Source organism: Pelophylax lessonae (assembly GCF_965119305.1).
Source record: "Pelophylax lessonae genome assembly, chromosome: 9".
NCBI lineage: Eukaryota > Metazoa > Chordata > Amphibia > Anura > Ranidae > Pelophylax > Pelophylax lessonae.
The window spans coordinates 141,411,662-141,430,727 of record NC_138776.1 but is presented as its reverse complement, the minus strand read 5'-3'; the positions used below and the strand labels follow the sequence as shown (position 1 = coordinate 141,430,727).

Here is a 19,066-nt window from a genome sequence, read left to right as displayed (position 1 = left end):
ACAGTTGTCCTAACACTTCCATATTCTAACTTTTTTGTTTATTAAATGGCTGACTATATAGATAATGATTGCTTTACCTTACACCTGATTTTATAGATAATGATTGTTTTACCTGTAGCACCCTACAGGTAGGTGATAGGTAAAGTATAGTGGGCCTTGGCTGCCTAACAGCAGGGCCATGATTTCAGCTGGACTGTCATGTCTCCCAGATGTGACTGCTCAGAGGGGAGTCTCCCCACTGGCTCCATGAGAGGATTCTCATTGGACAGTGGAGGAAACCCAATCAGGGACACACTCAGGCCTGTATCTACCCCAGAAGGCAGATTCCGCCGCAGAGGATTCTGGGAGTGGGTATAAGTTCTGAAGGAACGCATGACTCAGCGTCTTTGGCGGAAAGCAGAGTCCCAGAAGGGAGAGTACAGCTGTCTCTCCTCCTGTCAGAGGAAGGGGGTGTCCCTGGTGGCGCCCTTGGAATCCAAAGAGTGCGGATCTGAGCTGCAGAGGGGATCCAGTGTGCCGAGAACCAGCGGAGAGAGAGAGAAGTCCAGTTCCAGGAAAGACTACAAAGGTAGTGAGTAATGTGGACTGCCCCTGGGGGTCTGCCTAGTGTCAGAGGGGACCACTCCGAAGAAGGTTCTAGGGATCCAGGAGTCAGCTAACTATTAAAGAGGGTACCTGGTCAGAGGACCCTGAAGTATTGGAGGGGGTACCTGCAGTTTGGGCCCTGAAGAGTCAGTGTACAGTATGCAGTGTACAGAGTTGAGAGTTGCAGCAGCACAAGTAGTGACAAGGAGCTACCTCAGCCAGTGAAGGGTTGGAGAGAGCTGTTCAGTTACTTTTGAGCTAAATCGAGTATCAGGAGTCAAGAGTTCTACAGTCCTGGAGCTTCTGATCTAACAAACAAGTTAAAGTCGAGGTTCCGGCACTAATTCAGTCAAGCAGCATTTGAAGCGTCAGGAAGCATTGGTCGGCATTCAGCTGGCACCAAGACAGCGTTAGTGAGCATTTTTTTGTACAAACTCCCAGTAAAGCCTAGAAGAGCCAGAGGAGTATCCCACTCATTCCCTTCTCACATCCCCTAAATACAATAAAACAAACCAAAGATGCCGGAATGTTCATTGTCTCAGTTCTCACACCTTGGTTTACAACTTAAATGTGTTGGAAGTGTTACTGACGCTGATGGCAGACCCACCTCAGGCCCCAGGCCTGGAAACATTGCTACATACCTTACACCTGATTGTATAAACAATTATTGTTTTACCTTACACCTGATTGTATAGATAATGATTGTTTTACCTTACACCTGATTGTATAAACAATGATTGTTTTACCTTACATAATGTAATATAAGGGCACATATTTGTTTCCTTTTGTTGTATAAATCTGTTGCAATGATCCCTAATGATCTCATTTCATTCTCACAAGCTCTAGATCCATGTTCTGCTTATATAAGCCTGAATGAGCCTTGGAGAAACACAGATCATGTATTCAATGAGTCCCAAGACAAACCAATGTGTGACAATCATTTAGATGGGGAGTGGTATCGGTTCACCGGGATGGCTGGAGATGCTATGCCTACGTTTTGTATTCCAGAAAATCATTGTGGCACTCATGCACCAATATGGCTCAATGGGAGTCATCCAAGTGAATCAGAGGGCATTGTGCAAAGACAAGCCTGTGCCAGCTTTGACAAAGACTGTTGCCAGTGGAATACCACCGTGGCCATCAAAGCCTGTCCAGGAGGATATTATGTCTATCAACTCACTAAACCAAGTGTCTGCTTCCATGTGTACTGTGGCCGTGAGTATTTCCCCTCTTTTTCTCTCGCCTTTAGAGAATGTGCTGCTATGTAAATGTGACTGTCACAATCTTACAATACACATTAACTTTGTAGTTTTAGACAAAATAGAATTTTTAGTAGCTATGTTCAATATCTATATAAGGACTCTTGTCCCCTACCCTACAGTTGAACTCTGATATAAGAAAATATTTTCTAAAAACAAGAGTCGTGTATAATTGTGCTTTGTGTATTTCCGTGCAGTTTGAACTTTTGCCAGTGTGTAGGAGCTTCCTGTAATAAAGACCGGTCACTGATGCTCTCTCTCCTTGTGCAGGGTAACTGGTCCTGTCTCAGCCCCCTCCTGTAGTTTTGTGTAGGCAGCATGTAGTGGGTGGAGCCTGCCAGGCCCCTCCCACAGCTCTGCTCTCTGTACAGGCTATGTACAAAACAGTGATTACAAGGTAAAATCTGGATTTGCAAAGGCATTTGGTGAACAAAAAGTAGTTTATATCCTTTGAATCTATTAAGGATTATCTTTAAATTAAGTTTCTTGTGCATGGATTTCAGCTTTAGGTACTTTTCTGTTCCAAGTGGCACAGGATACTTCTCATTGCATCAGAGGAGCTTTTAGGGCCTCTGGATCTCTAAGGATCATAGATCAGCCCCAACTAACCCCTTGGCCTGCATGAATTTCAGCTTTATGCAAACCTTTATAGCAGAGACCTCCAAACTTTCTAAACAAAGGGCCAGTTTACTATTCTCCAGAGTTTATGGGGGCCGAACAGTGGCCAGTGGGGATGGAAATTGTCTTGGCATCAGTGGCAGTAAACAATGCCCTATCTTTGATACTAGGGGTGGGAATGGTGCCCCATTTTTTGTGTCAGTGGTAGGAATTATGTCCTTTTGTTGGTGTCAGTTTCATATCAATGAGAGGAATAGTGCCCCAAGCACAAGATAAATTCAAGCTAAGGGCCGCGTCTGGCCCTCGGGCCACAGTTTGGAGACCACTGTTTTATAGTCTCTTGACTTTAGAAACATTTATAGCACTACAAACTCCTACCATGTTTTTGTGATATGGTAATTGGTAAACATGTACACTGGGATATTCTCTATCAACAATATGGCCTCATGCACACTGGACGTTTTGCTCTCCTAGGCTCTATTTCTCCTGGCAGCAGAGTTTTGGCAGAAAAAATGCTTGACGCTTGTAAACTCGTGTGAAGCGTTTAGGCACCTCTTGTGTGGTTGGTGTTAATTCATTCTACTGCCCAGAATAATAATGAGGCCTAACCAGTGGCGTGATTATATGAACCCACAAGTTGTAATTCAGAAGACTGCTTTTGTAATAGTGATGGTTTTACATTGATATATATACTGTAAAAATTATAAAAGAATGGAAATTTAATTTCCCTCTTCCAGGCTTATTCCATAAAACATTAAGCCCCGGTGTGGGAAATTCAGCGATCCCTGCATGTTTCCCACACTGCATTACAATTGCACTGTGTTTGCGATCTGTTGCGAGTGTCAATACAAAGTTATTGACACCCTAAATGCATCGCAATCACAGTGCCCATTCAAAATGAATTCGGCTTAAATTGCACCCCACTGAATTGCAAGTGAATTGCACAGGAATGTGATACGATTCCAATGTGCTTCATAGTGTAAGCCAAGGCTTAACAATGTGTGAGATTCAGTAATAAAAAAAACAACCAATACTAATTTATATGTATGGGTGGTTCCTGCGCTATCTGAGGTAGTATGTGTTTCCCTTCTTGCTGCTGCACCACAATACTGGTACCAGGAACCAGTTAATACAAAGTGTACAATTTGGGTGGGTAGTGCGCTTCAGAAGTGGAACTATAGCTAAAAATGGTGAATATATAAACTGAAGTAATAAAACGTGTTCTTGTGGTAAAAAAGTGTTGTCACTGAATTATAACATGGTGATCAAATTAATTCCATCATATAAATAAATAGCAGTATAAATAAGACGTTTCAATGTATCTTCTATACAATAAAAGTGCTGGGTACTTAGATTTCTTAAAAAAGATGTCAATAAATATGCCGTAGACAAAATATAAATATATAAATAAAACTTCAAAAAAGACTAAAAGTGCTATGTGCTTTTTTTTTTTTTTCTTCAATCTAAAATAAATAAAGTGCAGTGTTCATAGTGTCCATATATAAAAATCCAGAATCGGGTGTCATTCCCTTCAATAACATCAAATAGAAAAAAAGGTGCTCTCATGCAAAATAAGGGTGTTGTGACTTGCTGCCTCCACCAGGTGTCACATCTAGGTGTTCTATATTCTCACCTCAATAAGGTGTATATTGCGCCTGTATATAAAGCTTTAGCCTCCGGGTACCATGTAGGCTTTTTCTTATTCCGGTATCTTGTTCCAACCTCCGAGTATTTCCTGTCCTGTCCTGCTAGTATTTTGGGGTGTATAAATTTTGTGGCGTCCTTAACTCCTTAACGTAACCTCGGGCTCAGTAAAAACAGAGGGCAATCATGGTGCAGTATATCAAATCAGATTTATTATTAAAAACATGGTTGCACTTACAATTTGTAGATCATTTGTTCGCAAATAAAGTATCAATGCAGCGCGGGGAGCGTTATCGCTCCGATCTCCAACGTCACTTCCGGTAGTTTGGCGGCTCCTCCTACGCGTTACGTCACATCACGTGACTTCCTCAGGATCAAACTGATTTAATTGCACTCCATACACAAACTATAATTATGGTAAGGTAATTTTTTTATTGAATGCATATTTATGTTCCGGGTAATTTTAAAAGTTGGTTTTCTTTAATTTTCAGTACAGAAATGTGATTTTAGGTGTTTATATAAACATATATGTGTTTTTATCTTTTTAAGACTTTTATGACATCTGTGATTTGATGGAGTGTGGAGGGACATGTCTGGATAATGGAGATTGCATTTGCAGTTCTGGAACAGTTCTTGGTCCTGATGGACAAACATGTCTGGGTAAGAGAATAAACCTGGCTACTTAGTAGCCGCCCCATCATTCAGCAGTATTTTTCCAGTAAATTGAAAAATCTGATTAGATGTTATAGGGCATGGCGCCATGCTTTATATAGCTTTGCTGTTTGCGTTGCAATAACCAACCCTAGTTAGTGTTAATCTTCTTAAAAATGATATAAACTTCCCCTATATGTGACCTCTGGCATTTGACAAATTTCACTCACCCAAATAATAGTGCAAGTTAAAGTCTACATATATTTGAAAGAAAGATTTTAGTTTGCATTGTGCTTTTAAATATATATTTTAAAAAACAGTTATCAGTGTGAACTTTCTCATTCTTCACTTTTGAATTATCATACTTCATGTTTACCTCTTGGGCATTGCTTGATTTTTTTTTTTAATATCTAATTGTATTCTCTCCTTGTCAGAGCAGAAGTGTCAGACTGTAAGTCCTGGCTCCTGCCTGAGATCAATGTGGATAATAGGCACTCCAAAAACTGTCAAAGGACAAAGGTGCTGTAAAGATTATATGAAAGAAAACGAAAGTATTGTTATTTGTTAAGTATACCCTCTTTCGCTAGCCCAGACAGAGTCAGCTATCAGTCTTGTGTTCATGGCAGAAGACAGGTCAGAGTCAACACAGTGGCCTTACAGCCTGATTCTAGGTTGACCTTCCTTTTCTGACAGGAAGAGAATACAACTAACTAACAGTAGATACATTTTGAGAGGTGAGGCTGCACTAGTTTAATAACTTATTAGGGAGAATTCAGTTTCTTACTAGGGTCCATTGCTGGATGATTATTTCTATTGCTCCCTTTTTTTAAATTTGGATCATTGGTCTGATCATCTGACACGAAGAGTCATATTTTTCTTCTCTTTCTTTCCCCGGTGGGGGTAGGGTCCTGAATGATGTAGAGAACAGGACTGTCAAGCCTTCTACTAGCGTTGATGGCAAGGCACTATAGTTGGCTCTGTGTTTTTCACTTCTAACAGCCCCCTTTCCCATAAGGCAAGTAGGCCTACCAATACTCAGTTGACCCCACATCTATACATAATGCTATAATGTCTGGTTACCACACCAGGGCAGGTGCTAGCTAAGCAAAGCACTTGCAGTTGGCAGACAGACGGAGTGGTCCAATGGCAGTCCAGGTTCAGGGCAGGAAACATTCAGAGAATAGTCAGGCAGGTTGAGTTCAGAGAGTAATACAAAGTCCAATTTGAGGCCAATAACAAGGGAACTTTAACTGGCAGGGATCAGTCAAAGGTAAAGGTTAAGGCAGGGGAACAAGGCAAACAAATAGGAAGCTTGAAGCACGTGTTGCAAACACTATCACAAGCATGACACTAGGGGCTTGGCAAGCTTAAAACAGGTTTGGCCTTTACCCAGAGGCTGTGTCTACATTAATCCCCTTGCAGGTGAACAGTCAGACAGCGACAGTGCAGCTCGAAACCAAAACCAGGATGCTGGAATGAGACCAGCGGCTGCAAAGCAATAACAGCATTACACGTTTCTGACGGGCACTATATAACGCAGCATTCTCTTGTGAGCCCAGAATGGTTTGGTGACATGCCCCAAGGTGCTTATCCTTGACACTCTAGGCTCTGGACCATAGAAGAGGACCTAGGGCGTGAAGAGGGTGAGTATTGATTGATATACACTTTTTTTTATACTGAGAGCGGTTGTAAAAAAAAAAAAAAAAAAAAAAGTAGCAATTAATCATGATGATTCAAAGATCATATGAATTTATAACACATTTAGGAAACAAAGTTTAAGGCTAGGGCATCCATATTTTGGCAGAGTACTTCATAATCTAGTTCTCTATGGTTCAGGCTGTACATTTTGATTTGGAGCATTAGTCTCTATAACAGGCCTCATTAAACTCCCATTCCATGTGGAGGTGATGTATGGGGAAAAAGCAGTTTAAAGCTAAGTGGATAATCAGCAATGCCTTTCTGCAGATAAGGAATGAACAGACTATAGCATTGTTCATGCAGAGCCAAGAATATTTTTAGCCTCCATCAAGCAGGGGAGCAGAGGCTGAAGACTTGCTGATTGATGGTTCCCCTAAATTGACACACAATGAAAAAATCTTCTGTCAGCTGCCATTCCTGGTTCATTAATTCTGTATGAATTTCTGATAGAAATATAGTAAGTCCAGGGGAAATAGGACAGCGGAGAGCTGGTGATGCAGCTTGAAGTGGACGTTCAGGAAGAGAGATTATAGAAGTAGGGAGAGAGTCCCATACCGAACAAAGTGCAGCTTCAGAAACCACATAAATAAAATGAGTACTAATTCACAGTCCTCTCAGTAAGACGCCCTGCAGACACATACACACACCACTAAAACTCACTGATTAGACAGATCTAAAAATGCATGCTAGTAAGAACTTCCAGTCTAATCAAGTCAAAGTATAATGGAACTTTTTTTTTTTTTTTAACTAATTTGTTATTTTGTGTACCAGCACATCACCCTGACATTTATATCTTTCTCTGAGGCCAATAATAAAAAAAAAAAAAAAAAAAAAAAAAAAGACAGTGACCCACTTTCAAATGGCAATTCAGGGTCAACTTATAAGAATACTTTATTGAGTACTTTGGGTTTAAAAAGTTTTAGGATACATAGAAAACTTTGATGCATTTCTGCCTCTGGTAGCCTTAGTCATAGCACCTTAAATGTTGCAATGCCCAATTTTGTTTCCCCAATATTAAAAGAAAAATCTACCAAAACTTAATACTACATTTTAATTTGTTACTTATAACTCAAATTACATATTAGCTTCTTATATATCTTGGGGTTTCCAGTGGTCAGAAATCCCCACCAGATTACTCACTTCCATACAACCGTAATGGCTATTCCACAAACAAACAAGGCATTCCAAATACAATCTCTATAATGCATATGTATAATAAAATTGCAGGGGAGTCCACCTTCATTATAACCTTGTGGTATTGGACAGAGACATAAAATGTTTATGTGGTTTACCCTTCACTAGAGCCAACCCAGCAGTGACCATTTAAAACAAAAAATATGTATTTTCAGGCCAGCTGGTCCTAAAAGAAAAACCCTAATGAGAGGCACACCTATGGTGTGGTGATAGTTGCTGGTTGTCCTGCTGTTCCTTTGGCTTTGATACTTCCGGTGTCCTTTATCTAGAAGAAGCATTGAGCAAGTAAAGTGTGAATGAAATCGTTACTGCTGATCTGGATTTTTGATCAAGAAATATTAACACCTAAAATTTACTATTTTGTACCTGACTGTTGCAGCTACACAATAACCATTATGACTGGCCCCAGCATGGAGATCTGTACATCAGCTGGCAAAGGGTTCTGATGTAGTGTACTCCACAACTGTCTAGAAAGTAAGACATTATTTAGAGTGTATGCCACACAAGGTATAGATTCTACTGGCCCTGCAATTTCATTATTTTGTTGGGTTCTTACAATTGTTACAGCTGGGCTGTACCCACAACCCTGTTGCCCTTTGCCATCAAACCCAAAAATAAGAATGCCTACAGAGTCCAGCAGGCATTGAAGCTGTGCAACTGCCTCCATTCACTTCTATTGAAACACACCAAAAGCATGCCTGAAACGCACTGTAAATGTGCCTATGGTGTTTACGGCACATTAAAGGTGCCATAGCAAACATCAAAAGTGATCACTTCCCAATTAAGCCTTTTTAAAAAAAACATTTCATCATGGGAATGCTTGTTTGGCCATCCTGTTGGTTCAGGAGGTCATGCTCCTAAGGCGAGCAGCCATCTGTGTGTATGGTGGAAGTGCTGCACATTATATGACACCTGCATGTTTAATCTAGAGACAACACTTTGCACCAACCAGGATCTGTTTTATGAACTTTTTATGGAAATGTATTTGGACTTTTTCCTATATATTTTACAAGATTTACTGTATATGTTTTTTAATATTTAAGGAGTATTGCCTTATGTGACTTGAATGCCTGTGCAAATCATTCAAAATGCTACTTACAACTATAAATGCATTAATGTGCATTAATGACTGCTTTAAAAGTCAACCTCTGTGTGAAAGAACACAAACATTTGTGCTTCTGTCTTTACCTAAAAGTTTTTAGAGTTGGCCACACAGGACTAGAAAACATAACATTTCAAAGGTTAGGCTGTCCCCTAATCTTTACTCCCTGCTGTCATACAGTATGCACTGAACCCATATGTGTCTTATGATAAACATACCCCTATTTCAAAGACAATTTTACATTTTTATCACCTGCTTTCTTGTTCCTTTTGGAGTTACGTCAGAAATTCTATAGATTCAGTGACACCAGGACTTTGCCTTAAGGAATGAGTATTTTCATGACGGAAGTCACTGCCTGAACTTGAGTAGGAGGAATAATGGGCTCTAGTTTAGAGGAGTACTCTGTCATGATGATGATTGAAGAAGCAGAAGTGTACATTGGCTCTGGTATTGCTGAAACTAGGTTTGTATGTGATTAAAAAATTTAAATAAGAAATAAAAAGCAGCCAACAAGCTTGTCTAAAATTGAGTCATCAAGCAAACTGGAAATATATGGTGGTTTTTGTGATTAGTAAAAGTAGAGAATGTGGAGATCCCATTAGAAGATAGCGCCAACTTGATGGCCAACGACTAATGATCCCCAACACCATAATTCTTTTCTTCTGGCATATTTTTTTTTAAGAAAGCACAGTGTATTTTTGCCTCAGACTGCATAAGTATAGTGCCAACACGTGTGGTAATGCTTGGGTTTAACAGTATCCACCCAATGTAAAGCCGGTCTGATTAGTAAGGCATATTTTAGGGCTTCAAAGGTTTCCAAATTTTTGGAAGCCAATTCTTAGGATCAGGCTACCAGGGAGGAAGGCTGGAAGAGCAGAGTAGAGTATGGTCAAGATACACCACAAACACATAGAGGTCTCTAAAGATTTCATTAACTAGGTGCTTAAAAACCATGGGGACATAACATAACCCAAAGCATCACTAATTGTTTATAATGTGCATCCCAAGTGTTTGAAAGTGGTGTTCCATTGGTCTTCCTCCTTTATTTGGACCAGACTTTTAGCCCACTTAGGACAAGTTTGGAGAAAATATGGGCTTCAAGCAGGCTATCAAATAGTTCTGTGATGAAGGGCAGGGTATACCGATTTTCACCATTGATAGACACAAGTAGTCTAAACAAAGTCTAAAGCTGGCCATACACTATACAATGTAATTGCACTATCTGTGCACACTCTTTTTATATGTATCAAAACTATGTAATAGCAGAATATACCTACATGATCCATTCAGTTTGAATCAAATCCAGCAGGCTCTTGTACTGCATGGCTGATGGTAGATCCAAAGGAAATTATATAAATAAATTGCATAGCCTATGTGGTTCCATCTTTCTTCTCAATGAAGATAAATCCAGCTCCAGACAGTGAGATAAATTTCCTGATTAAGCTTCTTCTTTTTTTTTTTTCAAATATTTACAAATGTATTAAGACATAGCCTGCATATCAGAAACTGAGAGTGGGCAGATTGTACCGCGAGGGGGATTAAACCCAGAGATCAGATTGATGGCACAGGGAGTGGTGAAGAGGAAAGGTGTCAGCTGCTCTCCTGGAGAAGATGTTATAAAAGTCAGCAGAGGAAGCCTGCAGGATAGTCTGAGCATGGGTTGGCAGAAATACTTTTTATTATGGAAGACACCAGGAATGTCAAAGAGGGCCCCAAGCAAGCACTTTGTTGCTGCAAAAAAAGGAAGACCCGGGATGATAGAGAAAGTGACTGCCAGCAGGTCCAAGTAGCACTTCAATAAACATCTTGAGAGCATTGTTTGCTGATTTATGGGGCCACTGGAAGTTAGAATTCCACCAATAGTCGACACAGAGAGAGGAGTGGAGATAGGTTTCAGGTCAAGCACAGGCTCTAGGTTTAGGGGTGGAAATTTGCCTTGGTCCCAGAGTCAATAAAGACGGGAATGGGAATTTACTAACCTCTGGAGATGGTAAGAGCAGGAGCATTAGCTGAGGGTAAAGAGGAGTGTTCTAGGAACCCCTTCCTTCCTGCTCTGCTCTCCAACTCATCCTTAACATGACTGGATAGTTCTTTCCAAAAGGTGGCGACTGGTGCTTGGTTTTCCAGGCCAGCTTCCTTGAAGAAGGTGAAGGAGGCCACTAGCAGAGGAGGAGGCACATCCAAGCCTAGTGAATATGCGGTGAAAGGCAGCTTGGAACCCAAATAATCCTAGACCAGATAATCTTCCCTTTCCTAAGGGGTTAAGCCAGTTGTTTCTTAACTCCTGTCCTCAGGACCCCCAAACAGGCCAGATTTTAGGTATTACATTGGGGAGATGCAGACCAAAATACTACAACCACTGAGCAGCAAATTAAATCCCATGTGATGTTTTTCAGTTATCTTGCAAACCTGGCCTGTTGGTGGGTCCTGAGGACAGGAGTTGAGAGAACCACGGTGTTAAGCCCTGGCCAGGATTCACGCCTGGTTAAAGAAGCCCCTGAAGCCCTTAGGATCCCCAGGGTGAAGGAGGGAGGTGCCAGGTGATGATTGACTGAAGCATGAGGGAGAAACCAGGGACTAAGTAACTGGATGCCAAAGAGAGGCTAGAAACCGTGGTTGCAAAGATGGAGCAGCAGAGAAAAAAGTATTGAATGCCACTAAGACTATGGGTGCAGAAATGAGGCTTCGGGGGCAGCAGCATTGCAGTGAAGACTGTGAAAAAAGCTGAGGTGCAACAGATGCTGCTGGTGTAGTGGAGGCTGTGGGTGCTGCAGAGTCTTTGGCTGCAGGTGTACCAAAGACAAGACTGGGGTGCAACAATGAGCAGAAAGTAGTGCAGTGGAGGCCTAGACTATAGATGCGTTGCTAGATGATTAACAAAAACAGCTTCAATAGCTCAGGGAGTGTAAAGACTCAAAAAGTGTAAAGGCTCTATTCTCAAAGGGTGACGTCATGTGATGCGGCTGCAACAATCTGGGTAAAATCTTGACATGTCAGCGGCAGGTCAAGGCGGCACTGAAGCTTGGAAGGTAAGTAGCCTTCCTAGGTCTCCTTATCCTCCCATTTTCTCACATGTACTTTTCAATATGTGAAGGCAGCCTAGAAACACAGTTTTGAGCTCTTACCCAACCCAAATGATCACAGGACCATTCAAATAAATATTCTATTGGATGACAACTAACTACTACTTTTGTATGACTTTTTCAATTACTGCAGATGAGAATGAATGTGAGGATACAAATGGAGGCTGCAGTGACATCTGTATCAACCTGAAGAACTCCCATCGCTGTGAGTGTGCAAAAGGAAGAGTTTTGAAAGAAGATGGAAAGACATGTGAAGGTGATTTGCCTATTGGATCGTGTTTGTATTTGGTTCCTTTAACCCCTTCGCGCCTAAAGGGCCATACACACTATAAGATTTTCTGAAGACTTTTTCCTTCAGATTTACCTTTTCTATGTAGTGCAAGGGCCTGCCAGATTGCATACAAATTGAAAGTGTTTAGGTTTGACCTCATATTATCTGGTTTTGGTAAATCTAAAGGAAAAAGTCTACAGAAAATCTTATAGTGTGTATGGCTCATTAGGGTAAAAAAATTGTAATGCCTAAGCCCAATTTTGCAACTTTGCATTGGTTAGTAAAACCATAGATATCATCACGACTACTTTGTGCATCCAGGTGGATTATACCTTGTTTTTTTTTTTCAGGACAAATTGGGCTTTTTTTTGGTGGTAAATGGTAATGGATATCTCCTGATTTTTTTTTTATTATCAAAGAAAAACTGGCCCAAAATAGTAAAAAAAAATATATATATTATTTTTAAATGTAACTGCATCTTCTTTGCTACTACCATAATCTACCTCCAAAGAACAACCTAAAATAAATTCTCCTGCTCCTGACGATCACAGCAATACCACATATGTGTATGTAAGTTGATGTTTGTACCAGTATGACATCCCAGAAACAACTGTGAGCATTTTGATGGGTTTTTTTTTATTCTACAGAAACCCCGCGCCTCCAGCACAAAGTGAGATACGCAAATATGTGGCCCCATGGAAAAAAAAGTCCAGTCCAGTGAGGTCGCATAATTGCGTACGGTTGGCGTGAAGGGGTTAAGAAGTATTGAGGAGTTGTGATAGCTCACCTCACCTGTCCTAGGGCAATAGCCTTGTGCAGTTTGTGACTGCCTGCTGCAAAACATATTTTTTATATATTTTGGACTACTCAATGCTTAGGTATAATCATGGTTATGATTAGGGTTCAGATGGTTCAGTGAGTATAAGGCTCTCCATGCACACTAGCGTTTTTTTAAAGCTCCTAGAAGCTATTAGAATTTTTCTTCTGCTCCTAGAAGCTAAAAAAAGGTGTCCATGCACACTACCTTAGACGATTAGCATTTTATAAGCAGCATTTTTTACAGTGTTTATTTAGCTTAAAAAAAATTCTAGTGTGCATGGAGCCTCAATATGCTTTCCTGCATTTGACCCAAGCTTTCATGAAAAGAAGAGATAGTGCAGGTAATTTTGTATATGTATATTACAAACTTTATTATAATGCTAACCACTCGTGCCAGTCTAACCGGATACACACTATACTACTTTTGTTGTTCAATTTCCTTTAGATTAAAGCCCCGTACACACGATCAGATTATCAAACGATCTGTCGTCCGTTTTTTGTGGCACGCTAGTCTGATGTGGAAAGTGAAGAGGTTATTTTCATACAAATTTTCCCGTACGACGGAATTCTATTTCAGAAGTGAGGTCATGTGTTGGATTGATTTGTATGTGTTCTTTCATCTCTGAGCATGCCTAGTCTTGCTCTTAAGATTTTTTTCCGTCAATCTGTACTAATGAGACAAAAATCGGACGTTGTTTTGACGGACGACAAAAATTATATAGCCTGCACATCAGGATTTTGTCAGCCGAAAAGTCGGATTCGGCTGTCAAAAGCACCATACTAACAATCCAAAAATCGACAGATCGGTCGTCAGACGAATTTTCCCTACAGATTTTCTTATTGTGTGTACGGGCCTTTACTTTAAACTATGTAGTGCAAGGGCCTGCCTGATTGCATACAAATTGAAAAGGTTTAGGTCTGACCTCATATATTATATGGTTTTGGTAAATCTAAAGAAAAAAAATCTAAAGAAAATTGTATAGTGTGTATCCAGCTTTAGACTCGCTTTCCCACTCATGAGAATGATTTGGTGGTGTCGTAACTAAATGCACTGTGCACTGAATTAACAAATCCAAATTGCTGTAGTAGAAGAGACACATGGTAATGCTTGTTATTTTCTGAACTAGGGTCTTGGATTTGTTGAAATATCACACAATATTATTGCAACCCTTTAATTTTATTTTTGATCAGGAGAAAACCTCAAATTAAACCAAAAACTTTTTTTTTTGTAGTTTTGGCTAGAGTGTGGAAACATTATATCATCAGTCAGGTTTTTGTTTTGTGCTTGATGGGTGTCGGTAGGAGATTCACAGCTAGTAAGGAAAACTTGACACAAGTTCTAATCTTTCCCTACTCTACTCAAAATGTTTGTATTGATTTCTCGGTCACTTTGGAGAGATTTCCTATGACTTCCTATTTTTAATATTTATTTAATTTAATTCTTTTTGCTGCAAATAAAAAACAAAAATGATATGCTTTGCATCTACCTAGAAAGTTTTGTTTGGGCAAACTAATGCATTCTGTTCTACTTCACATATTAGTCTGCAAAAAAAAAAAAGAATTGGTGCAGTGTCTCGGTCGAATTTTAACACACAGTAAACATTATTCACTTGTTTTGAATAGTGTTAAATATTAAAGAAAATTAAAATAGTATACGAATAAGAAAAGCATGTTTGTGTATTAATGTTTTTTTTTTTTTTTTTTTTGTTTCCTACATAAAAAAAAAAAAAATAATAATTGTTTTCACATGTATTGTTTACAGTAAAGGAAAGTATTATTTTTGCAGTCACAAATGCAGACATCCTCCAGTGCATAATTGTTTAAACCGCTAGTAAAAGAAAAAAAAAAACAAAGAACTTACAAAACAACGTATCACCTTTTGTTGATGGGCAACTAATGCCTGTGTGTTTTTGCAATACTATTTTAAAGCAGAGTTCCGGCCAAAATTTTTATTTTTATTTTTATTTTTTTATAAAAATACCCCTAGGACAGTCAGGGCTAGTGCATTTAAGTAACGAGAGCCTCTGAACTGTCCCCTGCTTAGTGTACCTGTAAGAAAAAAAACCTACTGTACCTTGAAATTTTCTTGTCCAGCGCTGCCATCTGCGGTGTGGGCAGCTGAAGCCGTAGGGTCCCTCTTCATGTCCCTCTTCCTGGATGTCGGAGTCCCAGAATGCCATGCTCGTCACTTCCGGGCAGGCGCGTCATCCCGCAGCTGGTTCTGCGCATGCCCAGAAGCTGTTCTAATTCATTCAGCAGGGAATGACGTGCCTGAACCATAAGTGACGAGGGACACCTGTGCAGGCGCATTGACTCCTGGGATTGATGACGCTCATCTCCAAGGAGTCAATGCAAACGAGGAAGTGACGTCGGGGGCAGCGGCCTCATAAGGAGGAAGTGGAAGGAAGGTAAGTTAATTTTCATTAAAAATAAGGTAAGTAAAACAAAAAAAAATAATAATTATCCAATTATTTTTCAGGATGTTTTAATCTAACTGATGCTGTAAAGTGCAAAAGTAGGGTGGAACTCCGCTTTAAGTTTGTCCTTTGGTCGAATACGCAGTTCCCAACACAAATTGGCCTGCCACTACTGGTAAAAAAATAAAAATCTAAACAAATATAGTACATTTTCTTTACAATACCAATGTTCGAGAAATTCTAGATTGTAAGCTCTAACGAGCAGGGCCCTCTAGTTCCTCCTGTTTTGAACTGTATTGTAACTGTATTGTCTTCCCTCACATTGTAAAGCACTGCGCAAACTGTTGGCTCTATATAAATCCTGTATAATAATAATAATAATTAATGCCCCATTACATTTATATATTACTGTTTTTAATAGATATTATAAATAAGTTTGGCCTGCATGTTATGCATTACATTGACAAACTTTTCTTCTTGCAGTATCTTGTTAAGATACATACAAGTTTCAAATATCTATTGCAAAAGAAAAGCAGTATTTACTGTAGTTTTGTGAATACCCTTTCTCACATTGAATGTAAAGGCTTGTATTCAATATACAGTATATCAGGAAAATGTAATTGTCTGAATGTCCTATGATCTTCCCCTTCAATCAGATTACTGAAAAGGTTCCTTACTACATTAAAACTGCTGTTGCTTTTTTGGGCAAATGTGCTTTTACTTACAGTTAATTTAAAGCAAATTGACAACGTTGTAGTCTACAAATATTGGTTCACTGTGGAATTGTACAATTCTTGTGTTATTATATAGTTCGCCCAGGTTAACCACATATACGGAAAGTCAAGAAAATTGAAAAAATATTAATAAAAGGGATTTTTGTAAGCAGCCAATCTATTTCTAAAAAGAAAAGTGACAATTGATATGGCACTAAGAAATTTTATTTTATTTCCACATCATCCACAATTAAATGTGGGAGGTTGTCGAAAAAAGTAGTACCAGAAAATATATGAGCAGCAATAAAAATTTAGAGTTTGTAAATTATGCAACAAGCTATTACCAGAATTAAGAACAGACCGAAATATTCAAGGAGGGAATACTCTGATCATAGTTACTTGTGCATAATGAGATTAATGAGGTTAGAAATTAAAACTGCCCATGCTGTTGTTGTGTAAACCTATTAAAGCTCATCCAGCAACATTTTGTGAGACCCAGGACAGGAAAGATTCAGGAATGTACCACAGCAAGGACATTAATCAACGATAAAGGAAACTATCATATAAATCCCACATATACTTACTCCATCCTTCATTAATGATCAGTATATTGTAACATGATGACCAAATAAATATGTCTTTCTCCACATATTCAATTATACAATTGTATAATTGTATATATACACTTGTGTACAAATATATTGTTTTTTCAAGCATTAGTAATGAGATATGTGTCTTTCTTTCTGTACATGATTTGGTATATATTATACATTTTTGTGATTTCTGGCCCATGGGTTTCAATCTTATTTTTGGCAATGCTGTCTTGTTATAAATCATTAAAATATCTCTCTTAGATATTGAAGGCTGTCAAAATAATAACGGAGGTTGTAGTCACAGCTGTGTTCCATTTGGTGATACCTACCAGTGTCAATGCCCACGAGGGCTTCTCCTATCTGAGGATAACCATACATGCCAAGGTATGTTTTTTACAAAAAATTGTGAATTTTAATTTTTTTTTTTAATGTAACCTTTGGCCACAAATTTGGGGAATGTTTTTTAAACCATTATATCATTTACTTGCCACATTTAGTGAAGTAGTCATGATAACTAATACTATAGTCTTGCCCTACATTAAATTAATGTTCCACATCAGTAGCAAGTGATATAGTGGAATTATATTTTTCATAACATTACCTGGGCCCTGGCATACCAACAACCATGCAATTTTTATTTTGAATTATCCAAGTTTGTCTCTGATCTATTACCTTTGAATAAACAGCTCATGGCAACTTGCCCACTACTCTCCCTGGTGTCTCAGGGGATACTTTCTTATCCAAAATCTCAGAATACATCTCTAATACGGCTCTTCCTACCCTATCTCCATTAGCAGTGGCCAACCTAGATCAGCCTTTTTCTGAGGAGGAATTGTTGGGGGTCATTTTCGCTCTCAAACCCAAAAAAGCCCAGGGTCCTCTTTATTCCTTCCTTACTAAGACCTACAACGTTATCTGTGATGATTTGACTCTCTCTGCCAGAGCCTTGGAAGCTCAAATCACAGTCTTACCCAAGCCTGGCAAGGATTCATCATTATGTGGTAGCTACTGCCCTATTTCCCTTACTAATATTGATATACGCATATATTCCAAAGTTATTGCCAATTGTTTCACACCCCATCTTCCTGACCTTATTCACCTTGAGCAAGTCGGATTTATACCAGGTTAGGAAGCCTGTGATAACACCTTGAAAACCATTTCTTTAATTGAATATGCTCAAAAGCATAGTTTGAAGGCCTGTCTGTTATCAGTGGATGCCGAAAAGGCATTTGACTGTGTTCATTGGGATTTTCTTGGGGCTACTCTTCACCAAATAGGACTGGGACCTAACATTCTCCAAAAAATGTTGGCTCTATACAGCAGTCCTTCCGCTGGAATATGCTCTAATGGAAACCTCTCAGACCCATTAGTAATTAGAAATGGAACTCACCAGGGTTGCCCCCTTTCTCCCCTCTTATACGTCCTAACTATGGAATACCTTGCCGTGGCCATCCACAATAACCCAGATATCAAGGGTATTGAGGGTGGCTCCCATCATTATAAACTGTCTCTCTACGCAGATGATCTTCTTCTTTACGTTTATTCCCCTCTTACTTCTCACCCTTTGCTAATGAGAGAATTTGCAGATTTTGGATTGGTGAGACATTTTAAAGTTAACCTGGATAAGACATAGGCCCTTAACATCTCCCTATCTTCCTTGGAAAGATCCAGACTTTGTTCTAACTTCCCTTTTAGGTGGCAACCTCAAGCCATTAAATATCTAGGTGTCCATATCCCTGCTACTCTTTCTAAACCTTCAGATCTAAACTACACTGCCCTTCTCTCCCTTATTCGGACTTGTCTTAAATCATACGAGAAACCCACTATCTCTTTTTTTTGCCAAATGAAAATCATTAGGATGGATATACTGCCCAAATTACTTTATACTTTTCGAACGGTTCCAATAACTTCCCCTTCTGGTTTCTTTGCTCAGGTAATACACTTATTCATTACTATATCTGGTGGCATAGAAAATCCAGAATTCACCACTCCACGCTTTTTCTGCCTAAATCTAGAGGTGGGGTTGCTCTACCTCACATACTACTGCACTATAAAGCATCCTGCTTTCTCAGAATCCTTGATTGGTACCATTGTAAAGACACCCAATTTTGGACAGTCCTGGAAAATTACCTTCTCACCCCTGACATCACGTCCTTGCTATCGTCAGACCCAAAAAACAGACCACATACGAATGCCTTACCCCTCCTGGTGTCTCCTACTCTCTGTATCTTGGACTCCTATGTGGTGAGAGGCTTACTCACATCGAGACCTAGCCCACTGTCAACGCTTTATGAAACTCTTGCATTTCCTCCCACTTTCATCTCACTTCCTTATCTGGAAATAAGACTGATAGACCACTACTCTGTCACACCCTGTGGAATGGTACATTGATCCCATTGTCATAACTGTTAGGTTCTTG

At 39.4% G+C, this 19,066-nt stretch overlaps 1 protein-coding gene across 1 annotated transcript in view; it reads left to right on the top strand.

Annotated features, from left to right (window-relative positions):
• OIT3 (oncoprotein induced transcript 3) overlaps window positions 1-19,066 on the top strand; it is a 49,142-nt gene that overhangs the window by 10,007 nt on the left and 20,069 nt on the right. The window contains exons 2-5 of the mRNA XM_082269282.1: window positions 1,426-1,800; window positions 4,656-4,766; window positions 11,968-12,090; window positions 16,909-17,031. Coding sequence (XP_082125408.1) covers window positions 1,426-1,800; window positions 4,656-4,766; window positions 11,968-12,090; window positions 16,909-17,031 — 732 coding nt within the window. The remainder of the gene's footprint in view (window positions 1-1,425; window positions 1,801-4,655; window positions 4,767-11,967; window positions 12,091-16,908; window positions 17,032-19,066) is intronic.